Source organism: Diaporthe citri (assembly GCF_014595645.1).
Source record: "Diaporthe citri strain NFHF-8-4 chromosome Unknown scaffold_2, whole genome shotgun sequence".
NCBI classification, from domain to species: Eukaryota; Fungi; Ascomycota; class Sordariomycetes; order Diaporthales; family Diaporthaceae; genus Diaporthe; species Diaporthe citri.
The window spans coordinates 2937889-2961397 of record NW_025064847.1 but is presented as its reverse complement, the minus strand read 5'-3'; the positions used below and the strand labels follow the sequence as shown (position 1 = coordinate 2961397).

The 23509-nt window shown below is 29.7% G+C and overlaps 3 protein-coding genes across 3 annotated transcripts; 2 read left to right on the top strand and 1 right to left on the bottom strand.

Annotated features, from left to right (window-relative positions):
• Window positions 1-17586: 17586 nt before the first annotated feature.
• On the top strand, window positions 17587-18819 carry INS49_006419 (uncharacterized protein; the record flags this gene model as incomplete). Its single annotated transcript, XM_043167191.1, has 3 exons — window positions 17587-17656; window positions 17736-17849; window positions 17930-18819. The coding sequence occupies 3 exons, from the start codon at window positions 17587-17589 to the stop codon at window positions 18817-18819; spliced, it is 1074 nt and encodes a 357-aa protein (XP_043028335.1).
• A 1155-nt stretch (window positions 18820-19974) lies between these two features.
• INS49_006418 (uncharacterized protein) lies at window positions 19975-21369 on the top strand (the record flags this gene model as incomplete). The annotated part of the gene is made up of 1 exon (XM_043167190.1): window positions 19975-21369. The coding sequence occupies one exon, from the start codon at window positions 19975-19977 to the stop codon at window positions 21367-21369; it is 1395 nt and encodes a 464-aa protein (XP_043028334.1).
• A 357-nt stretch (window positions 21370-21726) lies between these two features.
• On the bottom strand, window positions 21727-22874 carry INS49_006417 (uncharacterized protein; the record flags this gene model as incomplete). The annotated part of the gene is made up of 2 exons (XM_043167189.1): window positions 21727-22450; window positions 22522-22874. 2 exons carry the CDS (start codon window positions 22872-22874, stop codon window positions 21727-21729), a joined length of 1077 nt encoding a protein of 358 aa, XP_043028333.1.
• Between the last annotated feature and the right edge of the window lie 635 nt (window positions 22875-23509).

Sequence of the window (23509 nt, the reverse complement as noted above, 5' to 3'; positions counted from 1 at the left end):
AGAATTATTATTATTAATATCCTTATTAATATTTATTAAATAAGTAAGTAAATAAAAGTTATTATTATTAATATCCTTATTAATATTTATTAAATAAGCATTATTAATAATAACCTTATTATAAGAATTAGCAAGATTAATAAGCTTATCTTTATCCTTATTAATTAAGGCAATTTTAACCTTTCTTATAGCCTTAATAATAATTTTAATCTTTATTTTATTATTTAATGGAAATATAATTATAATATTTATTTTATTAATTAAAATTATAATTGCAATATTTATTTTATTAATTAAAGTTATAATTATAAAGCTTATTTTATTAATTAAGGTTATAATTATAATATTTATAAGGGAATCTTAATTTTAATTAAGGGTTGTAGTAAGGTTACTTTTAATGCTAGCTATATTAATAGCAATTATAGCAATAATTATACTAAATATATTCTTAACACAGAAAGTAAATGCAATATTTACTAAATAATTTTACTTGCTATTATTATTCTTATAAAATATATTAATAAAAGTATTAAATAACTTTTATAAGTTATTATTAATATTTTTTATTATAATAAAAAGAAAAAAGATTTTATAGGAATTTAATAATTAAAATAAATATTTATAATATAAAACTTTATAATTATTATATAATAATTATTAATTTATTCTTTAATTATAAAAAAAGTTAATAAGTTATAAATAAATTTAATAAAAGTTAATTTTAATATTATTATTAATAAATAATAGCAAAAAGCAATAATAATAATAAAATTAACTTTAAAATAATAATTATTAATAATATTAATAATTATAAGGTTATTTTTATATATAATAAGGTATTAAAAAGGTTTTAATTAAAATATAAAAGGTTAAAGTTTATATTAAAGGTTTAAGTTTAAAAGGTATAAAGTTTTATAATTAATAATAATAAAATTAAAAGGAAAAGATATTAATAATAAGTTGCTTCTTTCTTAGTAAAAAGGGGTTACTTTAAGTTTTTTAATTAATTTATTTATTTATATATAAAGCTTATTATTATTAATAAGCTTTTATAATATAATATTTAAAGTTAATTTTATTATTATATTAATAGAATTATCTTTCTTATTTATTTACTTTATTTTAATAATCTTTCTTATTTTATATAATTTTTATAATAATATAATATTAATTATAAAGCGCTTTTTCTTTATTATTCTTAGCTTTATAAGGCATTTATATAAACTATATAAGTTTATATAAATAATTAAAGGTATATTTAATAATAAGAATTATTTTATAATTATCTTAATTATTATAGCTAAGGAGATTTTAATATTTACTTTATTTATTATACTATAAATTTTACTTATTAATATGCTTTAAGTAATATATTTATACTTTATTAATAATTAATAATTTATTAATAATTAATAAAGAATATTGCTTATTATTATAAATCCCTTAATTTCCTTATAAATCTTATTTATAAGGATAATAATATATTTAAGTTAAGATATTAAGTTTTAATTATTTACAAATAATTTATTTATAAATATAAAAAGTTTTATTATTTTAAGATTTAAGGGCATATACTTAATTCCTTACATAGCATTATTTATTTATTATAATAATTATATATTTAAGCTTTTATAATTTTCTACCTTTAAGTTTTATATTTATATAGCTATTAAAAGATTATATAAAGCTTTTAATTAGTAAATTAAAGCTATATATATTTTATAAGCTCTTTATTTAAGGTATTTTTAAAAAGTATCTTTAATTATTGCATTAATAAGGGTAAGTTTATTAACCTATTCCTTTTATTAAGTAGTAATTAAGCTAGTAATATTTATAGTTATATAAGCCTTATTATAATTTATTAAGTTTTTAAGTATTAACTCTTATTTTAATTTTCTTTATAATTTTATAGCTTTTATCTTAATTTCCTCCTTATTCTAAAATTTTAATATAAATAAAATTAATATATTATTTATTTATATACTTATTATTTTAAAGGGTTATGCAGGCTTTATAATTATTAAATAAGGATTATATATAAAGTAGTTTATTTTAAGCTTTTATTAATAATGTTTTTAATATATATTAAATTAATAAATACTAAATTTTATTATATTATATAAGGATTAAATAATATAAATAATTATGCTTAAAGGGTATTTATTCTTTAATTCCTTTAATAGCTTTATAAGGATTATTTTATATAATTTTAACTTTACTTAAGAATAAATTTAAGTAATATCTTAAAGTATAAGAATTATGCCTTTTTTTTAAATTAATAAAAAAGTAAGTATAAGGATTATTTATTAGCTTATTCTTTAAATAATTAAGCTTTGCATTAAAATTAATTTCTTTTTATTATTATTATAACCTTAAATAATAAATTAAGATTTTTTATAAAGTTTTATAATTTTACCTTTTACCTTTTATATTATATAAAACTTAAAGAAATAATATTTACTATATTACTTTACTAACTATTTTTTAATTTAAAAAATACCTTTAATAATAAAGTTATTAATTTTCATTTTATTAAACTTTTTAAATAATAAGCTTAATATTATAATAATTTTATCTTATCTTAATTTAATTATTAAATTATAATTTTTATTTTCTTTCTTTAAAATATATAATATAATAATATAGTTTTTTTTATTTAATAATAATAAATTATATAATAAGTTGCATTTAAGGTTTTATAATTAAGTTTTTTACTTATAAGGATTACATTTCCTTATTATTATTTTAATAATATAATTAAATAATTATTAACTTAAATATTATAACTTTATTTAGCATATCTAAGGTTATATTATAACTATTTATAATAATAACCTTATATAAACTCTTTTATCCCTTTCTTTTTCTTTATATGCAAACTTTGCATTATAGCAAATATTTTATATTAAAAATAGGTTTAACCTTAATATTTAATGCATTTTATACTTACTATTTAGTTATAGTTTTTTATAATATCTTTATAACCTTTAAAATAACTTCCGCTTGCTTTTATAATAATAATAATAATAATAATTTATATAATACTTATAAGTAAACACTAAAGATTAAGAGCATAAAAATTAGTTTATTTAATTTAATAATATTATTAATAGCTTTTATAGCTATTTATAAAATAGCATTATTATTTATGCTATTATATAGTTTAATATATAAGATTTTATATGCTTATTTAAGGGCTTAATAATATTTCTTAACTTTCTTAATAAATTAATATGCCTTTATAAAGACTTATTTATATTTAATTTTCATTATTTATGCCTTTAAATAAAATTTTAAAAATATAAAGTTTATTCTTATATTATATTTAATAATATTTAATAATCCTTAATATATATTAATTTAAAGCATTTATAATATTTATTATGCAATCTTTATAAATATAAATTTTAAGAATTTTACTTCTTAAAAAGTAGTAACTTAATTTATAATATAAAAAATTAAACATTTACTTAAATATATTATATTAATTAAGATTTTATAATTAAATTTATAATTATTATATAACGTAAACTTAAAACGCTTAAACGCGGGTTTATTTATTTAATAATAATAATATATTTTCTTAATCTTTATTATTACTTATTTATTAATATTTAAATTACTAACTTTTTTAAGCATTTAGCATAATTAATTTATTAATAAATATTTAAAGCAATAATAAAATCTCCTTATTTTTATCTTTAAAAAAAATACATAGTATTAATAATTTAATTTAAGAAAAATTATAAATAACCTTATTTTTTAAGTATTAATATAATAATTATATTATTAAAGAAAACCATTTTATTTATAATATTATTATAATATACTTAAAGCTTATTTATATTTACTAAGCAAAGTAAGAATGGGATTTATGCTTAAATAATATAAAAGTTAATATAATTAATTAAGATGGAAACTTTTATTATGCTAAGTAAATTAATAATTATCTTATTATTAAATTTAACTTTAGCTTTTCTTATAGCGATTATATTAATTTAATACTTTAAGTTTTCTTATTATAATATAAGAAATTACTTATATTTAACTATAAATATTAATAATGCTTTAATATTTAGCAGAATTTCTTAAAAATAAATTTAATTATATTTATTCTTTAAAATAAATTAGCTAGCTATAATAATTATTTTTATTTAAAAAATGTTATTTTTAATAATTTAATATATAAATGCTTTATTAATTAAGAAATTAATATTTATATAATAAACCTCCTTATTAAGTTTTACCTTTATAATATAAGCATTACTATTATAATTATTATCTTAATCTTATTTATCTTTATATTTATAAAATTTATTTTTATTATTTATTTTATATTTCTTAAACTTACTTAAAAAAGTATTAAAGTTATTATTATAATCTTTATATTTATATTATATTAAGTAAGTTTTTCTTATTAAATATTGCTTATTAGTTAAATATTTAATTAATTAACATCCCTTTTTCTTATAAATATAATATCTTTTTTTTTAAGATTATTTTTTTCCTTTTTTATAAGCATTATTATTTTAAGCTTTATAATTAATGCCATAGGATTTTAATTACTTAAAGTTTAAATAGCTTAGGTTTAATTAGCTAAATCTTTAATTTTTTTAAAATGCTTAAAATTATAATTATTATTTTTTCCTTAGCTTTTAATTATTATATTTATAATTAATATAATATTAATTTAAGATTTTATTTATAATATAAATTATAGTTATATAGCTAAGCTATATTTTTATTATAAATCTTAGGTTTAAAAATAACTCTTTATATAATTAAATTAACTTAAAAAGAGCTATTTTTAGCTTAAAAACTTCTTTATAAGCTTTAATTATTATTATTTTTAAGTTATCTTTCTTAGCATAATCTTAACTTAATGCTTATTAATAAAATTACAACTTATTAAGCATTAAATATAAAACCTTATATAAATTTTTATTTAAGTTTTATGCTTTTATTTTTATAAATATTATTATTATTTAATTTATATAATAATATTAATAATTAAGATTTATATTAAAATATATCTTAATTTTAAAATATGTTATTATAAATATATTAATTTAATTTATAAAATAAAGATAATAAGCCTTAGCTTAATTTTTAAGCATTTAAGAAAAAACTATATAGAATTAATTTAATTAAATTTTAACATAATAATAAATATTAAAAAATATCTTTATTTTATTATTTAATAAGTTATATAAGTTCTTAATATATTTATAAAAGTTATTAAAAGTTTTTATAAATTATGCTAACTTTGCTAAATTTAAGTATTTATTAAAAATATATTATAAAGAAAGAGTTTTATATAAGTTATACTTTTTATTTAGCAAAGGCATTTTTAAGGCAGCTTAAGGTTATATTAAGTATAATATATATTTTTAATATAAGCTTTATTTTTATTTTTTTATTAATAATAATAAGCTTTACTAATTATATTAATTTTTAATAAATTACATTATTAAGTTTAAGTTTTATAATTATGCATTTAAAGTTAATAGCAATAATAAATATTATTTTAAGAATTATCTTTTTAATAATTATTATTATTTAAAGCTTGCCTATGGCTTTTATAAAGGCTATGCTTATAATTATTATTCTTAAAGTTATATACAATATTTATTTATATTTAATTCCAGGGTTAACAAGGCATTATAAAGCTTATTATTAATTTATTTTAATCTTTTCTTAGCTTAAGCTATAATAATTAATTATAATGCTATAAGTTAATTATTGCATTTTATATAAATGCTTTATATTTAAAGAAAAACTTTTAAGCATTATTAATAAGGATTTAGCAATGCTTTAAATATTGCTTATATTTATATTGCATAATCTTTATAATAAGTAATAAAAAGGTTATTATTATAAAGGTTTTATTATATATAGCTTGCTAAAGTACTTATTAAGTAAGTAACTAAGTGTTTTATTAATGCTTTTTATATAAGGGTTGTAAACTATAATTTTAAGTTAATATATTTATAATAAGTTAAGTTAATTAAAGTTTAAGTAAGCATTTTATTAACTATATACCTTTTAATAAGAGTTAATAGCTTTTTAATATTATTAGCTATGCTTATAAGTTTTTATAGCAAATATTATAAGAAGTAAAATTAATAAAATAAAGAAATATTAATAAAATAAGTAATATTTAAAAGTAAGTTAATAATAGTAGTTTAATAATAAGTAAGTTATGGTTATTAGGAGGAAGAAGTTTTTAATTCCTTTAGGTTTTAAAAGCTAAGGCTTTCTCTTATTATTAAATTTTTTTATATTAACCGAAAGTATAATGCATAACTTACGCTTATTTATAATATAGCATTGCGTTAGCTTTAATAATTGCAATAATTATAAGTTTTATTTATTTAATAATTATAATAATTACAAGCTTTATTTATTTAATAAAATGAAGCTTTATTAAGTTTAGCTAGGTTTTAAAGAGGATTTAAAAATAGGTTTATTTTTAATAAAGTTTTATGCATAATAAATGCATATTTTTTAAATAATAATAAATATATATATAAATATTATAGGAAATATTACTTAGTTTATTTAATCTTTATAATATTTGCTTAAGGAGTTTAATAATACAGAAAGGCTTAAAGAAGTAATTATTACTATATAGCGCTTATTAATAAGGAAGATATAATTTTTAGGTTAAGGAAATTGTTGGTAAGTCTCTCGTACATATAATAATTATATGGGAAGCAATTGTGTATTGGTGTTGTTTTATTTAAGTTTTAAGAGGCTACGTACCTTGTAGGGGATAATTAAAGTAGCCTCTTAATAACAAGAGTTATACTTATTAATACTTAAAGTTTTCTCTTCTTTTAATAAGTATATATAATCTTTATTATAGTTAGCCTAAAATTATAATTTATTGCATATTATATATATATAACCTTTATTATAAGAAAGCATTATTAAAAAGGCCTAAAATTATAACTTATAAGTTTTAAAGCAAGTCTTAGCAATCCTTATTATTATATTATTTCTTAAATTTATAATTATCGTTATTATATCATCCCTTAAATATTATACTTATTATTTTTAATACTTAGCTTTTAAGGTTGCTTCTTTACGGAGATTATTAATTTCCGCGCAAAGGCTTTGGTTTTAAATTTTTTCTTTATAAGGAAAGTTAATGCCTATAAAGTTAATGCCGGATTCTTTAGCTTGCATTTATTTTTATTATATATTTTTATAATATAAATATTATTGTTTTTATCCTTATTCTTATTATTAAAATACGCTTAGTATTGCTTTAAATTAATTTCCTTTAGTTACTTTTTATTTTCTTAAAATTAAGTATTATAAGTAGCTTATTTATTTATTATTTTCTTTTCTTATTTTTTATTATTCTTTTTAATTTCCTTAATAATTATCTTTTGCTTGGGTTGCTTAGGTGGTAATATATATTTCTTAATAAGTCCCTTTATATATAGGCCTTATATATACTTATTGATAGTTTAGTATAAAAAGTTTTAAAGTTAGGTTAATATGGTAATTTAGTTTTTTAATAGCTAAATCTTTTTAGTTTAATATATATAAAAGATACTTAGGATTAAAATTCTTATTAAGTTGTTTATTGCAGAGATTATAATAATTTAGTATTTAAGATGGTAGTTACCTTAGTAATTCTTATTGTTAGGGATATTATGCAATCTTATATTAAGAGTTTTAATGCTTTTAATATAAATGCATAGCTTTTTAATTATATTATTAAAAAATATTTGCTTATTTTAATATTAAAAGTTATTAATAATTTAGATAATAGCTATTATAATGGCGTTATTTAAAAAAAGTATCTTAGCTTAGGTTATAGCTATGGTCTTTAGCTTATTAATTTTAATAATTTCTTAAGAGTTTATTTTAATAAGCAGCTTGCTTTTTTTAATGCTTAGCATGAAAGTAAATTTAAAGGTGGTTTTTATAATCTTTATTAAGATTTTGTTAGCTTAGTTTTAATTATTTTTATTATTAATAATAATTGGATTGCTATTGGTATTAAGCGGATAAGAGTTGTTATTATTAATATTTTTATTAATATTTATTAAATAAGCAAGCGGATAAAAGTTATTATTATTAATATTCTTATTAATATTTATTAAATAAGCATTATTAGCGATAACCTTGCTATAAGAGCTAGTAAGATTAATAAGCTTATTTTTATCCTTATTAATTAAGGTGATTTTGGCTCTTTTTATAGCTTTAGTAATAATTTTAATCTTTATTTTATTGCTTAGTAGGAATGTAGTTGTGATATTTATTTTGTTGGTTAAGGTTGTAATTATAATGTTTATAAGGGAATCTTGATTTTGGTTAAGGGTTGCGGTAAGGCTACCTTTAGTGTTGGTTATATTAATGGTAGTTATGGTGATGGTTATATTAGTTGTATCTTTAACGTGGGTAGTAAATACAATGTTTGCTAAATGATTTTGCTTGCTATTATTATCCTTATAAGGCATGTTAATAAAAGTGTTAAATAACTTTTGCAAGTTATTATTAATGTTTTCTATTATAATGGGAAGGAAAAGATTTTATAGAAATTTAGTAATTAAAATAAGTATTTATAGTGCAAAACTTTATAATTATTATATAATAATTATTAATTTATTCTTTAATTATAAAAAAAGTTAATAAATTGTAAATAAATTTAATAAAAGTTAGTTTTAATATTATCATTAATAAATAGTAATAAAAGGTAATAATAATAATAAAGTTAACTTTAAAATAATAATCGTTAATAATATTAATGATTATAAGGTTATCCTTATATATAATAAGGTATTAAAAAGGTATTAGTTAAAGTATAAAAGGTTAAAGTTTATATTAAAGGTTTTAAGTTTAGAAAGTATAAGGTTTTATAGTTAGCGGCAGCAAGGTTAAAAGGAAAAGATATTAGCAATAAGTTGCTCCTTTCTTAATAAAAAGGGGTTACTTTAGGTTTCTTAATTAATTTATTTATCTATATATAAAGTTTATTATTATTAATAAGCTTTTATAATGCAGTATTTAAAGTTGGTTTTATTATTATATTAGTAAAGTTATCTTTTTTATTTATTTACCTTACTTTAATAATTTTTTTTATTTTATATAATTTTTATAATAATATAATATTAATTATAAGGCGCTTTTTCTTTATTATTCCTAGCTTTATAAGGCATTTATATAGGCTATATAAGTTTATATAAATAATTAAAGATATATTTAGTAATAAAAGTTATTTCATAGCTATCTTAATTGTTATAGCTAAGGAGATTTTAATATTTACTTTATTTATTATATTATAAATTTTGCTTATTAATATGCTTTAAGTAATATATTTATACTTTATTAATAATTAATAAAGAATATTGCTTATTATTATAAATTCCTTGGTTTTCTTATAAGTTTTATTTATAAGGATGATAATATATTTAAATTAAAATGTTAAGTCTTAATTGTTTATAAATAATTTATTTGCAAATATAAAAAGTTTCACTATTTTAAGATTAAAGGGTATATATTTAATTTCTTGCATAGCGTTATTTATTTGCTATAATAATTATATATTTAGGCTCTTATGATTTCTTATTTTTAAGTTTTATATTTATATAGCTATTAAAAGATTATATAAGGCTTTTAATTAATAAATTAAAGTTATATATGCTTTGCAGGTTTTTTATTTAAGGTATCTTTAGGGAACGTCTTTAATTATTATATTAATAAGGGTAAGTTTATCGGCCTATCCCTTTTATTAAATAGTAATTAAGTTAATGGTGTTTATGGTTATATAAGCCTTATTATAATCTATTGGGTTTTTAGGCGTTAGCTCTTATTTTAATTTTCCTTATAATTTTGCAGCCTTTATTTTGGTTTTTTTTTTATTTTAAAATTTTGGTATAAATAGAATTAATGTATTATTTATTTATATACTTATTATCTTAAAGGGTTGTGCAGGCTTTATAATTATTAAGTAAGGATTATATATAGAGTAGTTTATTTTAAGCTTTTATTAATAATATTTATAATATATATTGAATTAGTAAATGCTAGATTTTGCTATATTATATAAGGGTTGGATAATATAGATAATTATACTTAAAGGGTATTTATTCTTTAATTCCTTTGGTAGCTTTATAAGGATTATTTTGCATAGTTTTGATTTTATTTAAAAGTAGGCTTGGGTAATATTTTAAAGTATAAAAATTATGCCTTTTTTTTAAATTAATAAGGGAGTAAGTATAAGGATTGTTTATTAGCTTATTCTTTAAATAGTTGGGCTTTGCGTTAAGATTAATTTCTTTTTATTATTATTATAATCTTGAATAATAAATTGGGATTTCTTATATAGTTTTGTGGTTTTGCCTTTTATTTTTTATATTATATAGGACTTAAAAAGATAATGTTTATTATATTGCTTTGTTAATTATTTCTTAATTTAAAAGATATCTTTAGTAATAAGGTTATTAATTTTTATTTTATTAAATTTTTTAAATGGTAAGCTTGGTATTATAATAACTTTATCTTGTTTTAGTTTAATTGCTAGGTTATAGTTTTTATTTTCTTTCTTTAAGATATATAATATAATAATGCAATCTTTTGTTTTTAATAATGGTGGTTATATAATAAGTTGTATTTAAGGTTTTATAGCTGGGTTTTTTGCTTACAAGGGTTGCATTTCCTTATTATTATCTTAGTAGTATGGTTAAATAACCATTAATTTAAACGTTGCGGCTTTATTTAGTATATTTAAGGTTATATTATAATTATTTATGGTAATGACCTTATATGGACTCTTTTATTCTTTTTTCTTTCTTTATATATAAACTTTGCATTATAACGGATATTTTATATTGGAAATAGGTTTAACCTTAGTGTTTAATGCGTTTTGTATTTACTGTTTAGCTATAGTTTTTTGCAGTATTTTTATGGCCTTTAAAATAGCTTTTGCTTGCTTTTATGTTAATGGTAATGATGGTAACTTATGCAATACTTATGGGTAGGTATTAAAGACTAAGAGCGTAGGGATTAGTTTATTTAGTTTAGCAGTATTGTTAATAGCTTTTATAGCTATCTGCAGGATAGTATTATTATTTATATTATTATATAGTTTAATGTATAGGATTTTATATATTTATTTAAGGGCTTAATAATATCTTTTAACTTTCTTAATGAATTAATGTATCTTTATAGGGATTTATTTGCATTTAATTCCTATTATTTATATCTTTAAATGGAATTCTAAAGATATAAAGTTTATTCCTATATTATATTTAATGATATTTGGTAGTCCTTAGTATATATTAATTTAAAGCATTTGTAGTATTTGCTATATAGTTTTTATAAATATAGATTTTAAGAATTTTGCTTTTTGAAAAGCAATGGCTTAGTTTATAATGTAAAGGATTAAATGTTTATTTAAATATATTATATTAATTAAGATTTTATAATTAAATTTATAATTATTATATAATATAAACTTAAAATATTTAGGCGCGAGTTTGCTTATTTAATAATAATAATATATTTTCTTAATTTTTATTATTGCTTATTTATTAATATTTAAATTGCTGGCTTTTTTAAGCATTTAGTATAGTTAATTTATTAATAGGTATTTAAAGTAATGATAAAGTTTCTTTATTTTTATTTTTAAGAGGAAATATATAGCATTAATAATTTGATTTAAGAAAAATCATAAGTAACTCTATTTTTTAAGTATTAATATAATAATTACATCGTTAAAGGAAATTATTTTATTTATAATATTATTATAATATACTTAAAGCCTATTTATATTTACTAAGTAAAGCAAGAATGGGGTTTATATTTAAATAATATGAAAGTTAATATAATTAATTAGGGTAGAAATTTCTATTATGCTAAGTAAATTAATAATTATTTTATTATTAAATTTAATTTTAGCTTTTCCTATAGCAATTATATTAATTTAATACTTTAAGTTTTTTTATTATAATGCAAGAAATTGCTTATATTTAATTATGGATATTAATAATGCTCTTATATTTAGCAAGATTCTTTAAAAATAAGTTTAATTATATTTATTTTTTAAGATAAATTAATTAGCTATAATAATTATCTTTATTTAAAAGATATTGTTTTTCGTAATTTAATGCATAAATGCTTTATTAGCTAGGAAATTAATATTTATATAATAAATCTTTTTATTAAGTCCCACCTTTATAACATAGGTATTGCTATTATAATTATTATCTTAATCTTATTTATCTTTATATTTATAAAATTTATTTTTATTATTTATTTTATATTTTTTAAACTTACTTAGAAAAGTATTAAAGTTATTATTATAACCTTTATATTTATATTATGTTAAGTAGCTTCTTTTTATTAAATATTGCTTATTAGCTAAATGTTTAATTAATTAGCATCCTTTTTTTTTATAAATATAATATCTTTTCTTTTAAAGTTGTTTTCCTCCTTTTTCTTTATAAGTATTATTACTTTAAGCTTTATAGCTAATATTATAAGATTTTAGCTGCCTAAAGCTTAAATAATTTGGGTTTAGTTGGCTAAATCTTTAATTTCTTTAAAATGCTTAAGATTATAATTATTATTTTCCTTTTAGCTTTTAACTATTATACTTATAATTAATATAATATTAATTTAAGACTTTATTTATAATATAAATTATAGTTATATAGTTAAATTATATTTTTATTATAGATTTTAAGTTTGAAAATAACTCTTTATATAGTTAAGCTGGCTTAAAAAGAGTTATTTTTAGCTTAGGAACTTTTTTATAAGCTTTAATTATTATTATTCTTAAGTTATTTTTCTTAGCATAGTTTTGGCTTAATGCTTATTAATAAAGTTATAGCTTATTAAGCATTAAATATAAAACCTTATGCAAGTCTTTATTTAAGTTTTATGCTTTTATTTTTATAAATATTATTATTATTTAATTTATATAATAATATTAATAATTAAGGTTTATATTAAAATGCATTTTAATTTTAAGGTATATTATTATAAATATATTAGTTTAATTTATAAAATAAAGGTAATAGGCCTTAGCTTAATTTTTAAATATTTAGGGAAAAACTATATGGAATTAATTTAGTTAAATTTTAGCATAATAATAGATATTAAAAAATATTTTTATCTTATTATTTAATAAATTATATAGGTTTTTAGTATACTTATAAGAGTTATTAAAGGTTTTTATAAATTATATTAACTTTATTAAATTTAAATATTTATTAAAAATATATTATAAGGAAAGAGTTTTATATAAGTTATACTTTTTATTTAATAAAGGTATTTTTAGGATAGCTTAAGGTTATGCTAAGTATAGTATATATTTTTAATATAAGCTTTGTTTTTATTTCTTTATTAATAATAATAGGCTTTATTAGCTATATTAGTTTTTAATGGATTATATTATTAAGTTTAGGTTTTATAATTGCATGCCTAAAGCTAGTAATGGCGATAAATATTGTCCTAAGGATTACCCTTTTAGTAATTATTATTGTTTAAAGCCTGCTTATAGTTTTTATAAAGGCTATATTTATGGTTGCTATTTTTAAAGTTATATACAATATTTATTTATATTTAATTTTAGGGCTAACAGGGCATTATAAAGCTTATTATTAATTTATTTTAATCTTTCTTTAGCTTAGGCTATAGCAATTAACTATAATGCTATAAGTTAATTATTACATCTTATATAAATGCTTTGCATTTAAAGGAAGACTTTTAAATATTATTAATAAGGATTTGGTAGTGCTTTAAATATTACTTATATCCATGCTATATAGTTCTTGTAATAAGTAATAAAAAGGTTGTTATTATAAAGGTTTTATTGCATATAGCTTGCTAAAGTATTTGCTAAATAGGTAATTAGGTATTTTATTAATGCTTTCTATATAGGGGCTGTAAACCATAATTTTAAGTTAATATATTTATAATAAGCTAGGTTAATTAAAGTTTAAGCAAGCATTTTGTTAATTATATACCCTTTAATAAAAGCTAGTAGCTCCTTGGCGTTATTAGCTATTCTTATAAGTTTTTATAATAAATATTATAAGGAGTGAGATTAATAAAATAAAAAGAGATGTTAATAAAATAGGTAATGTTTAGGAGTAAGTTAATAATGGTAATTTAATAAAGAGTAAGTTATGGTTATTAAAAGGAAGAAATTATTAATTCCTTTAAGCCTTGGAAGCTAAGGCTTTTTTTTATCGTTAGGTTCTTCTATATTAGTTAAAAGCATAGTGCATAATTTGCGCTTACTTATAATATAGCGTTGCGTTAGCTTTAGTAATTGCGATAATTGCGAGCCTTATTTATTTAATAGTTGCGATAATTATAAGCTTTGTTTATTAATAAAACGGAGCTTTATTAGGTTTTACCAAAGGATTTAAAAATGGGTTTATAATAAGTTTGTTTTTAATAAAGTCTTATGCATAATGAATATATATCTCTTAAATAGTGATAAATATATATATGGATGTTATAGGGAATGCTACTTGGTTTATTTAATCTTTATAATGTTTACTTAGGGAGTTTAATAATGCAGGGAGGCCTAAAGAAGTAATTATTGCTATATAGCGCTTATTAATAAGGAGGATATGATTTTGGGTTAGGAAAATCCTTATAGGGTTGCCTTTTTTACTTTGTTAATTTATAATGCCTATAATTATTAATTAGTATTAATAAATCTCTTATATGTATAATAATTGTATAGGAAGCAATTATGTATTAATGTTATTCTGTTTAAGTTCTAAGAGGCTATGTGCTTTGTAGGGGATAACTAAAGTAGCCTCTTAATAGCAAGGGTTATACTTGCCAACAGAAATCCTTATAGGGTTGCCTCTTTTACCTTATTAATTTATAATACCTATGACTATTAATTAGTATTAATAGGTTTCTTATATATATAATAATTATATGGGAAGCAATTATGTATTGGTATTGTTTTGTCTAAGTTCTAAGAGGCTACGTGCCTCGGAGGGGATAACTAAAGTAGCCTTCCAAGTGACGAGGGTCGTACTTGCCAACAAAAACGCTCATCTCTACGATTCCTGGTGGACCTGGGCCTTGCAGGACTAACTCAACTCTACCACTCGGCTCGTAATGGCATCGTTGGCTTATCCTCGACCGAGTCGGAGAGCCTCTACATGGATCTGGAGATGACTGTGGCCCATCGACGCCATGATGTCGTCAGTCGAACAAGTGTGCGTTTGGTCAATACTCTCACTGCACTACATGCCACTGCTGAAAAGGAGGAGAGATGGCTGCTATTATCGTTGCTCTCATGACCGCTCCACTCATTTTACGGGCGGCACAGACTTCTCCTTGAGAGTAGACCTCAGCGGGGGCATGACCGGCATTTCGGATCTCAAGGCTCCTCAGAGCTCGAGTGTCTGGCTAGCGAGCTCTCAGCGCGGAAGTCGAATGGCCATGACGACGAGCAGGATCTTGAGACTCTCCCAGAACTGAGTTCAACATGAACGCGGTGCTTCCTGGCGCCGCTTTTAGAATTCTTCGGCAATATCAGCGATGTGGAATTGCTTGTAGCTGGCAGGGATGACACAATCAGCCCCATAGAGGGCGCATTGGCTGGATGGGGATTGAAGTGGACGGTTTCAGTGCTGCTTCTTTCCACGAGACATCGACTATCAAGCATGAGCCGAACGAATATGCGGTGATCCTGGATAACCCAGGCTCGTTTTCGCCAGTGACGCTCTTGGATTAAAACACGCCCGAACTTCTGGCTCAGGTACTCTGAAGTGCGAAGGTTTTCTTTCCTACACGTGGATTTGAAGAATATTCATGATTGATTGTCTACTTTGCATCAGTTCACCGCCTTGGCGCTGACCCCTAGATGTTGCCCTCGAGACCTCGTATCCAGGGTTTAGGTGGTGAACTTCACCATTTTTTTTTTTTGGTAAATTCACCCGTTCTCAAGGCTTACATGCACTGCACCCTCGAGACACCGTGTGAGGACATCGAGATGATTCGCAAGGGGGCTTCGCCACTCATGTGCTCGGACTCGTCAATGCGGTGGTTGGCGGTGAGTCCAGTAGTGCAGTGTGCCAGGTACGCGAATCCATCTTCAATCCATCGGGCACGTAGGATTCTCGGATCAGTTGAGCCAGTCTCACTGAACCATTCCTTCGGGTCTTGTGGAGCTAACCGTACCAATCCTTCCGTCTTGTAGAGCTACTGGACGATCATCCAATTCGTCGGCTTTTTCCATTTGCTGGGCTCACTTTGTTGATCATACGACGCTATGATCTCAGAACTCTGGTCTGGGCCGTTGGTCTGTTAGTCAACACCTCTCTTTGCACAGCAATCAATGCATTCCTCCGGAGAACATCCTCTTTGAAGAACCGCCGAGGTCTTGGTGAACTCCTTCGCTCCTCAACGGGCGTCAAACAAACAGTTTGGAGACTAATGTACCATGCACGGTCAGCATCATTGCCCAGAGCTGCCAAAATGCATGCCAATGGCGTCTAGGCTGTCAGCACATGCACGTAGTTGGTATCCTTCCACAAGTGAATATCTCAACTGCATACATCGCCACAACGGCGGTGATACTGGATGAAATTTTTGATTGACCTATGAATTTTCCTGGACATGCGCCAGGCCACCTTGGAAGTGATTGTTTATTCCGAGGATCTTTATCGAGCGTCACCCCATGTGGAAATTCGCCATGGCCTCAGACAAAGTTGGATATCTCGTTTGTGCACTTCGTGAGGCAGATACGAGGTACCTAGGAACAAGAATACTCTGGTACATGCATGAGTTAAAGGATAGGGATGCTCGGACGACTTGTCTGGGACCCTCCCTGCGAATTAAAGCCCGGCTGCAACATCGTGTCTTCAAATGCTGCTGGATTTCGCACGCTGACAAGCCGCCATGCCCATCCAGACGCCCTGCCTTGTCTTAGGCCACGCCCTACCCTTGAGCAAACTCTGTTTCCCTACTCGAAGTTAGTACCGAAAGGAACATTATCCATATTGCCTAATTTGGTAGAAGGGGGAAAAAGGTGGGCTGGTTTTTGTCGTGCATGCATATGGGCAAGGGTTCTCCATCCCATAGGATGCATCATGATCCAGTATTAGGATCAATGGTGCAATAAAGCATGCATTAGACAATCTGACTACCTCCAGGGCCCATAATAATTGTACTTGGTGTTGGAGTATCAGTATGTGATGCCAGGTACTGTCACATCAGGGTTTCACGAATCAGCTTGGCCATTGATTGGAAGGAAAGCAAAACGTGTGATACATGGGATTCTGAAGTTCTGGACATGGTCAGCACTAGTAGGCCTGAGCATGGAGTGGACATACCAAGGGACCTCGTCCGCGACCCATACTGTATGCCGTAAAATGGACAATGAGAATCCCTCCCTGACGAAGCCCATGCTATCTGAGCTCATAGGCTGGTAACAGCATCGGACCAGAACCGGAGCAAGTACAAATACGATGCAATGACAGTGTGATGTTCTATTATGGGAAGTGTATCTCAGAACATCGGGGACTGTGCCATCCAAAGAGACACCCGCCCAAGACTCAAGCCCAAATCAGCATCATTTCTAGAAACATCATGTCTTTTCCACTTCCGCCGAGGGAGACTGTGCAATGGGACAAACTCAGTCTTGCAGTCCAGGACGAGGGTACGTACTACCTTGTGTAACTGTAATTCTCCGTCTGTCTCTACTGAAGTAGCCAGTTGTACTGACGAGATTAGAATAGTGAACGGACATGTAGAATCCACGTACACGGCCACGGATGAGAAATGGAGCGAGCCCAAGTTCGTGCATGACCCATACATTCGGGTGCACGGTCTCTCACCGGCTCTCAACTACGGTAAGCATCTAGATCCCCATGGCCACAACGCTCTTTTTTTTCTCTGTGGGGTCAGGACTGATGTTTGAGGGTATTTCCAGGTATGCAAGCCTACGAAGGATTGAAGGCCCATCGCGCCTCGGATGGGACCATTCACGTCTTCCGCCCTTCGGAGCACGCCGCGCGCCTCTCCTCGTCGGCTGCCTGCGTGTCCATCCCTGCCATCCCGGAATCCCACTTCCTCAAATGTGTCAAGCTCGCCGTGGCGCGAAATAGTGAGTGGGTCGGCCCGAACAGCTCGGAGGCCCTGCTCTACGTGCGCCCACTGGTCTTTGGAAGCTCAGGGCACCTGGCACTTACGGCCCCTGCCGAGTTCACCTTTGCAGTTTACGTGCAGCCTGGAACCACGTACCATGGTGTACAGCCTCTGCCTGCGTGCGTGATCGAGGACTTCGACCGCGCTGCCCCACGTGGGACCGGCGGCGCCAAGGTTGGTGGCAACTATGCACCGGCCATTCGCTACACTGATAGAGCCAGGGCTGAGGGTTTCCATGTCACTCTGCACTTGGATGCTCAGACACGCACCTGCGTCGAGGAGTTCTCGACCTCGGGCTTCGTGGGCATCAAACATGCCAAAGGAGACACTGGGACCGTTACAGTTGTGGTGCCCGATTCGAACAACGTCGTGCAGAGCATTACCAGCGACAGTGTTCTTGCACTTGCTCGCAGCTTCGGCTGGACCGTGGAGCAGCGTGAGATCCCCTGGTCGGAGTGCAAGGATTTCGATGAGGTCGTCGCCGTTGGCACAGCCGCCTCCCTGCTCCCCATCAGGCTTCTCGTGCGTCCTTCGACAGGGGACAAGTTCATCTACGGAGAAACCGCCGGAGAATGTACCGCAAAGCTGACAGCTGAGTTGAGACGGATCATGCGCGGAGAGGTCCAAGACTCATTCGGTTGGTTGGACAAGGTGACTGCAGACGCGCTCCTCTAACCCAAGCTGGGTTGCACTCGGCTGCAGCTCATGTTGGCTTGTGATGATTGAGTTATTTGCCCATGTGCGATGGCAAATGATGTGAAGCCGGGCGTATCGCATTCGGTTATATCATGGGATTCAGACCCCACACATTTTGATAGTACAAAAGAGGAATAGAAGCCGGAGGATTCTAGAAAAGAGAATGGATTCGTACCGGGGCTGACGTACAGGTTTTCGGATCTAGATTGTGTGACGCTATGGACGCTTGTGGCGCCTAAATCTCACGTAATTAATCACAGATCCACGCAGGGCGGGCTACATTCCATCTTGGTATAGGACGCACCTCCACGTCTGTGAACGCCCTAAAGTGACGCAAGGTGGTTAGTAAGTGAGATGCATGCGCTCACCAGCCGTTTACGTGCATATGTCAGTACTAGGTGTGTACTTGCCTCCGCGTACCTTCCCAACTTTGGTCACGGACCCATGATACGTGCACGTAAGACTATATGTAATTAAACGTCCTCAGCGTGGCCATCATCAAAGACACGGCGTGGCTCGACCCATGCCTAGGCTGGCACACGGCGATTTGCTGAGAGATGATATCAGCATTATTGAAAATTAAAATGGGTCTTCCTACCAGAGCGCCAATGCGCACGTGCTGTGCATGGAATGTCTTGTGCCGAACAACTGTTGTCTTGCCTGTTGTTTTCATCCACCTGTCGCTGTGTTTTCGAGCCAAGAGTGCAAGATGGAGATCACTCACAGGCTCCGTCCTTTGCAGGAACTGCTCTCCGAGCCCGCGAGAGACTGGACAGTCTCAACTTTGAACTCGTTTCCCATCCGGATTTCACCTTTTTTTTCATCAATCGTTGCGTTCCTCATCTTCTGCCTAGTCACGCGTATAATTACAGGACTCAGGGCTTTTTTGCTACGTGTGAACACAAATGCACCACAAAAGACCGTAACTAGGGTTCCCTACTGGGTACCATTCTTGGGATCCGCCTTGTCCTTTATACGGGACGTCGATGGAACGGTGGCAAAAGGCAGGTGTGTAGAACGCAATTCTCAATCTTCACAGACACATGCTGACTTGAACCGAGAGATGTATCTCAGGATGGTGTGATATCTTACCGTCTCGGCCCGAGCAAGTATTATGTAGTCTACATGCCATCCATGGTCTCGCAAGTGTTTGCAGCCAAGGAGTCGGATCTTTCGAAACAGAGGTTGCTGCAATGGTTTTATAATGCCACTATGGAAGATGGCTGGGCCTCTCGCGATGAGCCAGATGCGTTCCACGCTGATCACCATGCACTCAACATGATGCTGAGGGAGGATTTTGTCAAGGTCTCTACCAACAAAACAGCCAGTTCCCTGGAGTCTGAAGCCGCGAGACTTGTCACTAAGCCTTTTCACGAAAAGTCCCGGACCCTTGGCCTGGACTACAACAATTCTTGGGAGCGATATGGTCGAGTCACCTACAATAAAGATGACAGCGCTGAGGCGGATCTGTACGGCTTGATTAACAACTACATGGGCCAGATTGCCATCGATATTCTCTGGGGCAAATCGCTCCTCAAAAACTACCCGGGCCTTCTGGAAGATATGTTCGACTTTGATCGTGGCATCCATCATTTCTTCGTGAGAGGCCTCGCCAAGATCACAAAAGCCGGCCGTCGTGCCAAAACAGGCCGTAACCGTCTAGCAGCTGCTATGCGCGATTGGTACGAAGCAGTTGCAGCTCTCCAAGCTGGTGAGGACCCGGGCTCGTGGTGGAAGGACCTGAAGCTCGACGAGGTCTCAGAAGTCCTCCGAGTAAGAGTGAAGACAGCCGTCGAAAGGAGAGCATCTGCCACTCTGCAAAAGACGCAAGACGCTCAAATCGTCTGGGGAGTCAACGTCAACTCCAACAAGAACGTATTTTGGATGCTCCTGCACGTATACTCAAGGCCTGAGTTGCTCTCTGCCATCCGCGCTGAGATCTCTACCTACATCAAGGTCTCGGAGACCGGTGAGCGTGGACCAGATGGCTTGCCAAAACTGAGCATCGACGTCGACGGTTTGACCAAGTATTGCCCACTTGTCAAGGCGGCCTTCTATGAGACGATGCGTCTCAGTATGGCAGGCCTGGCCACCCGAGATGTGGTCCAGGACATCATCTTGACCGAGTCCGTGGCCGACGCCGCCATGTTTGGGAAAGCCAAGGCCCAGTCGTACACCATTCCGGCGGGCAGCACACTCGTCCTTGCGAACGGCCACATGCAGCGGGATCCTCGCATTTTTCCTGAGCCAGACAAGTTTGAACCACAACGTTTCATTGAGGTCCTCAAAGACGGCACGCAGCGCGCCAACATGAGAAATTTGCACACATTTGGTGGCGGCCTCTACAAGTGCAAAGGACGCTATTTTGCGGAGAGAGAGGTGGTCACTTTCGCTTCTTGTCTCTTTTTCATGTGGGATATCAGCCCCGCAGACGGTGACAGAATCGTTTTCCCTGAAATGGGAACTGCTGGAGCTTCGAGAAGCCCCAAAACCGACGTTCGCGTGAAGCTGATCAGGAGGTTTGCCTAGACTGAGGCAGAGTACGTTGTGAATATCAAAAATTTTGTCTTGGTCTTGAGTCTCAATGCGCAATATCGATAGAGTATTAAAATGATTCTGTATATTATTTTGAATTGCACAATAGTCTCGGAAGCCCATTTTCTGCAAAACACTTCGAGGAGCTACATGCGAGCCTTGTGGGACTACATAGACGGACAGCCAGCAGTGACTCCGTTTTCAGAATTTACAACCCCCATCCCCAAATCAAACGCCCAGCAGGTATCCGCCGGCCAACTGCCCAGGCAGCTCTCAGAACCCGCTCTATTCCACCATCAATAATATTTCCCATTGACGACCATGCAAGCACTCTGGCAAAGCCAATCATGTCTACTTTCGCCCATATATTCGAAGTCTCTGTCCTTCGGAGTCACTGTCACTTCCCAGTGGAGCCTGATATGCAAGCTCGGTGGCTGAGGTCTCGGCATCCACTTTGATGGGCTGCATGCCATGATGTCTTCCAATCGACGCCCACGCGTGACCGAGCATACGTCCGGGATGGCAGACAGTCATAGCCAAGACTGCAAGGATAATCATGGGCCCCTCGAGGATCATGAAGGCCGTCTGGTCGTTCGCAAGCTCGCCGGAAAACCCATCCTTGAGTTCAGCAACACGGTAAACGCAACGGATGAAGATGAGAACTGTAGCAGCTACCAAGGACCATCGGAACAGAGCAAAGCTGCGAGTGCCGCGCAGCTCCGGGTACAGTTCATGGGATCGCGCAAAGCTAGCCAGCTTGGCCTTGCGGGCACGCAGGATAAAGTCGCCCCAAAGTGCCATGAAAAACACCATAGATACGACCTGCGATGCCAGACCACCTACCATGATGTCTGCGCCCTGCATTGATCCCGCGTGGTCTTTGGCTGTGGCAGCCAGGGCACCTCCGGCGGCCTGCAGAATCAGCGAGAGGAGATCGAAGCCGACGAAGATGTAGGTGTACATCTTTGGCGAAATTCGCGAGTGTTCAGGGCCCACGACGTGGATGACTCGGCCGAGACAAATGTAAATCGCAGCAGTGAAGAACGCCGGCCCGATGGTCAGAGGGACGAGGTACCTGCGGAAAGGAGTCAGTCAGACGATGTGCATTGGCCAAAGAACAAGGCAGCAATTTCTGGGGTTTCTCACAGGAGGAGGTTGTTCAAGATGAAAGGGTTGCTATGCAACATCAGGCGGCCTATGTAGCCGATGATTTCGAGCAGCAAGCCGGCGACCATGGGCCACGCGTACGTCCACGTCTTGGCACGTATACCATAGAAAAGCTGTGCGCCCAACAGGACCGCGAAGCAGATCAGGTAGAAGACATTGCCACCGACGTTGGGGAGGTACGATATGTTGGCCCATGACATTGGGCAAACGTCTAAAGTGCAATACTTCTTCTGCATACCAATCAGGGTGGCGTTGGTGGTGTTGAGAACGAGGTTGTCAGGGTCAACACCATTCTTGTCCGTCCAGCGTGCAAGAATTTCGTGAAATGCCATTGCTGAGTGTGCGTATGGTGCGTAGGATTCGCGTTAACATCTGCTGCGTGAAGGAGGCCCGTTTGCAAGAGCCGATTTGACACAAAATGAGCGGCCCGAAAATGAAATCGAAGGGAAGACAACGAGGATGTGCAAATTTCCAAGAAAAATGAAAAATCGATGCGTTTATTTCCTACCTGAGGATTCGAGGAGGAAGAGACGAGAAGAGGGGCGGGACAGGGTGCATCGAAGGGGGGGGGGGGAGCGAAGGCACGTACCGCACCTAGCCATCTGCTGCCAAAGCACGAGCTGCACATCAAGACGGATGAGACAGCCACGCTGTGAAGCACTACAAGCTCGCCAGGGGTGCACATATCCTTACCCTTGCGGTCTAGGTGAGGAACCCCTGCGTCTACCATCGCCGTGCTGACGAGAGCATATAGTACCCTGGTACCCACCCAGGTACATGGTCACTTTGACTAGCCCAAGAAAATGCCCAACCGGAACAGGCACAAAACTCCTTCTTCCTGGTCCACAGTTTTGAAAATCTGCCTTTTCGTACACTAGCTCAATTACCACGTTTTCCAACTGCAGGTGCTGGGTCTGTCGTCTGCCGCGGCTATATGTTTATGTTCACTCCTTGCACTTGTACTGCG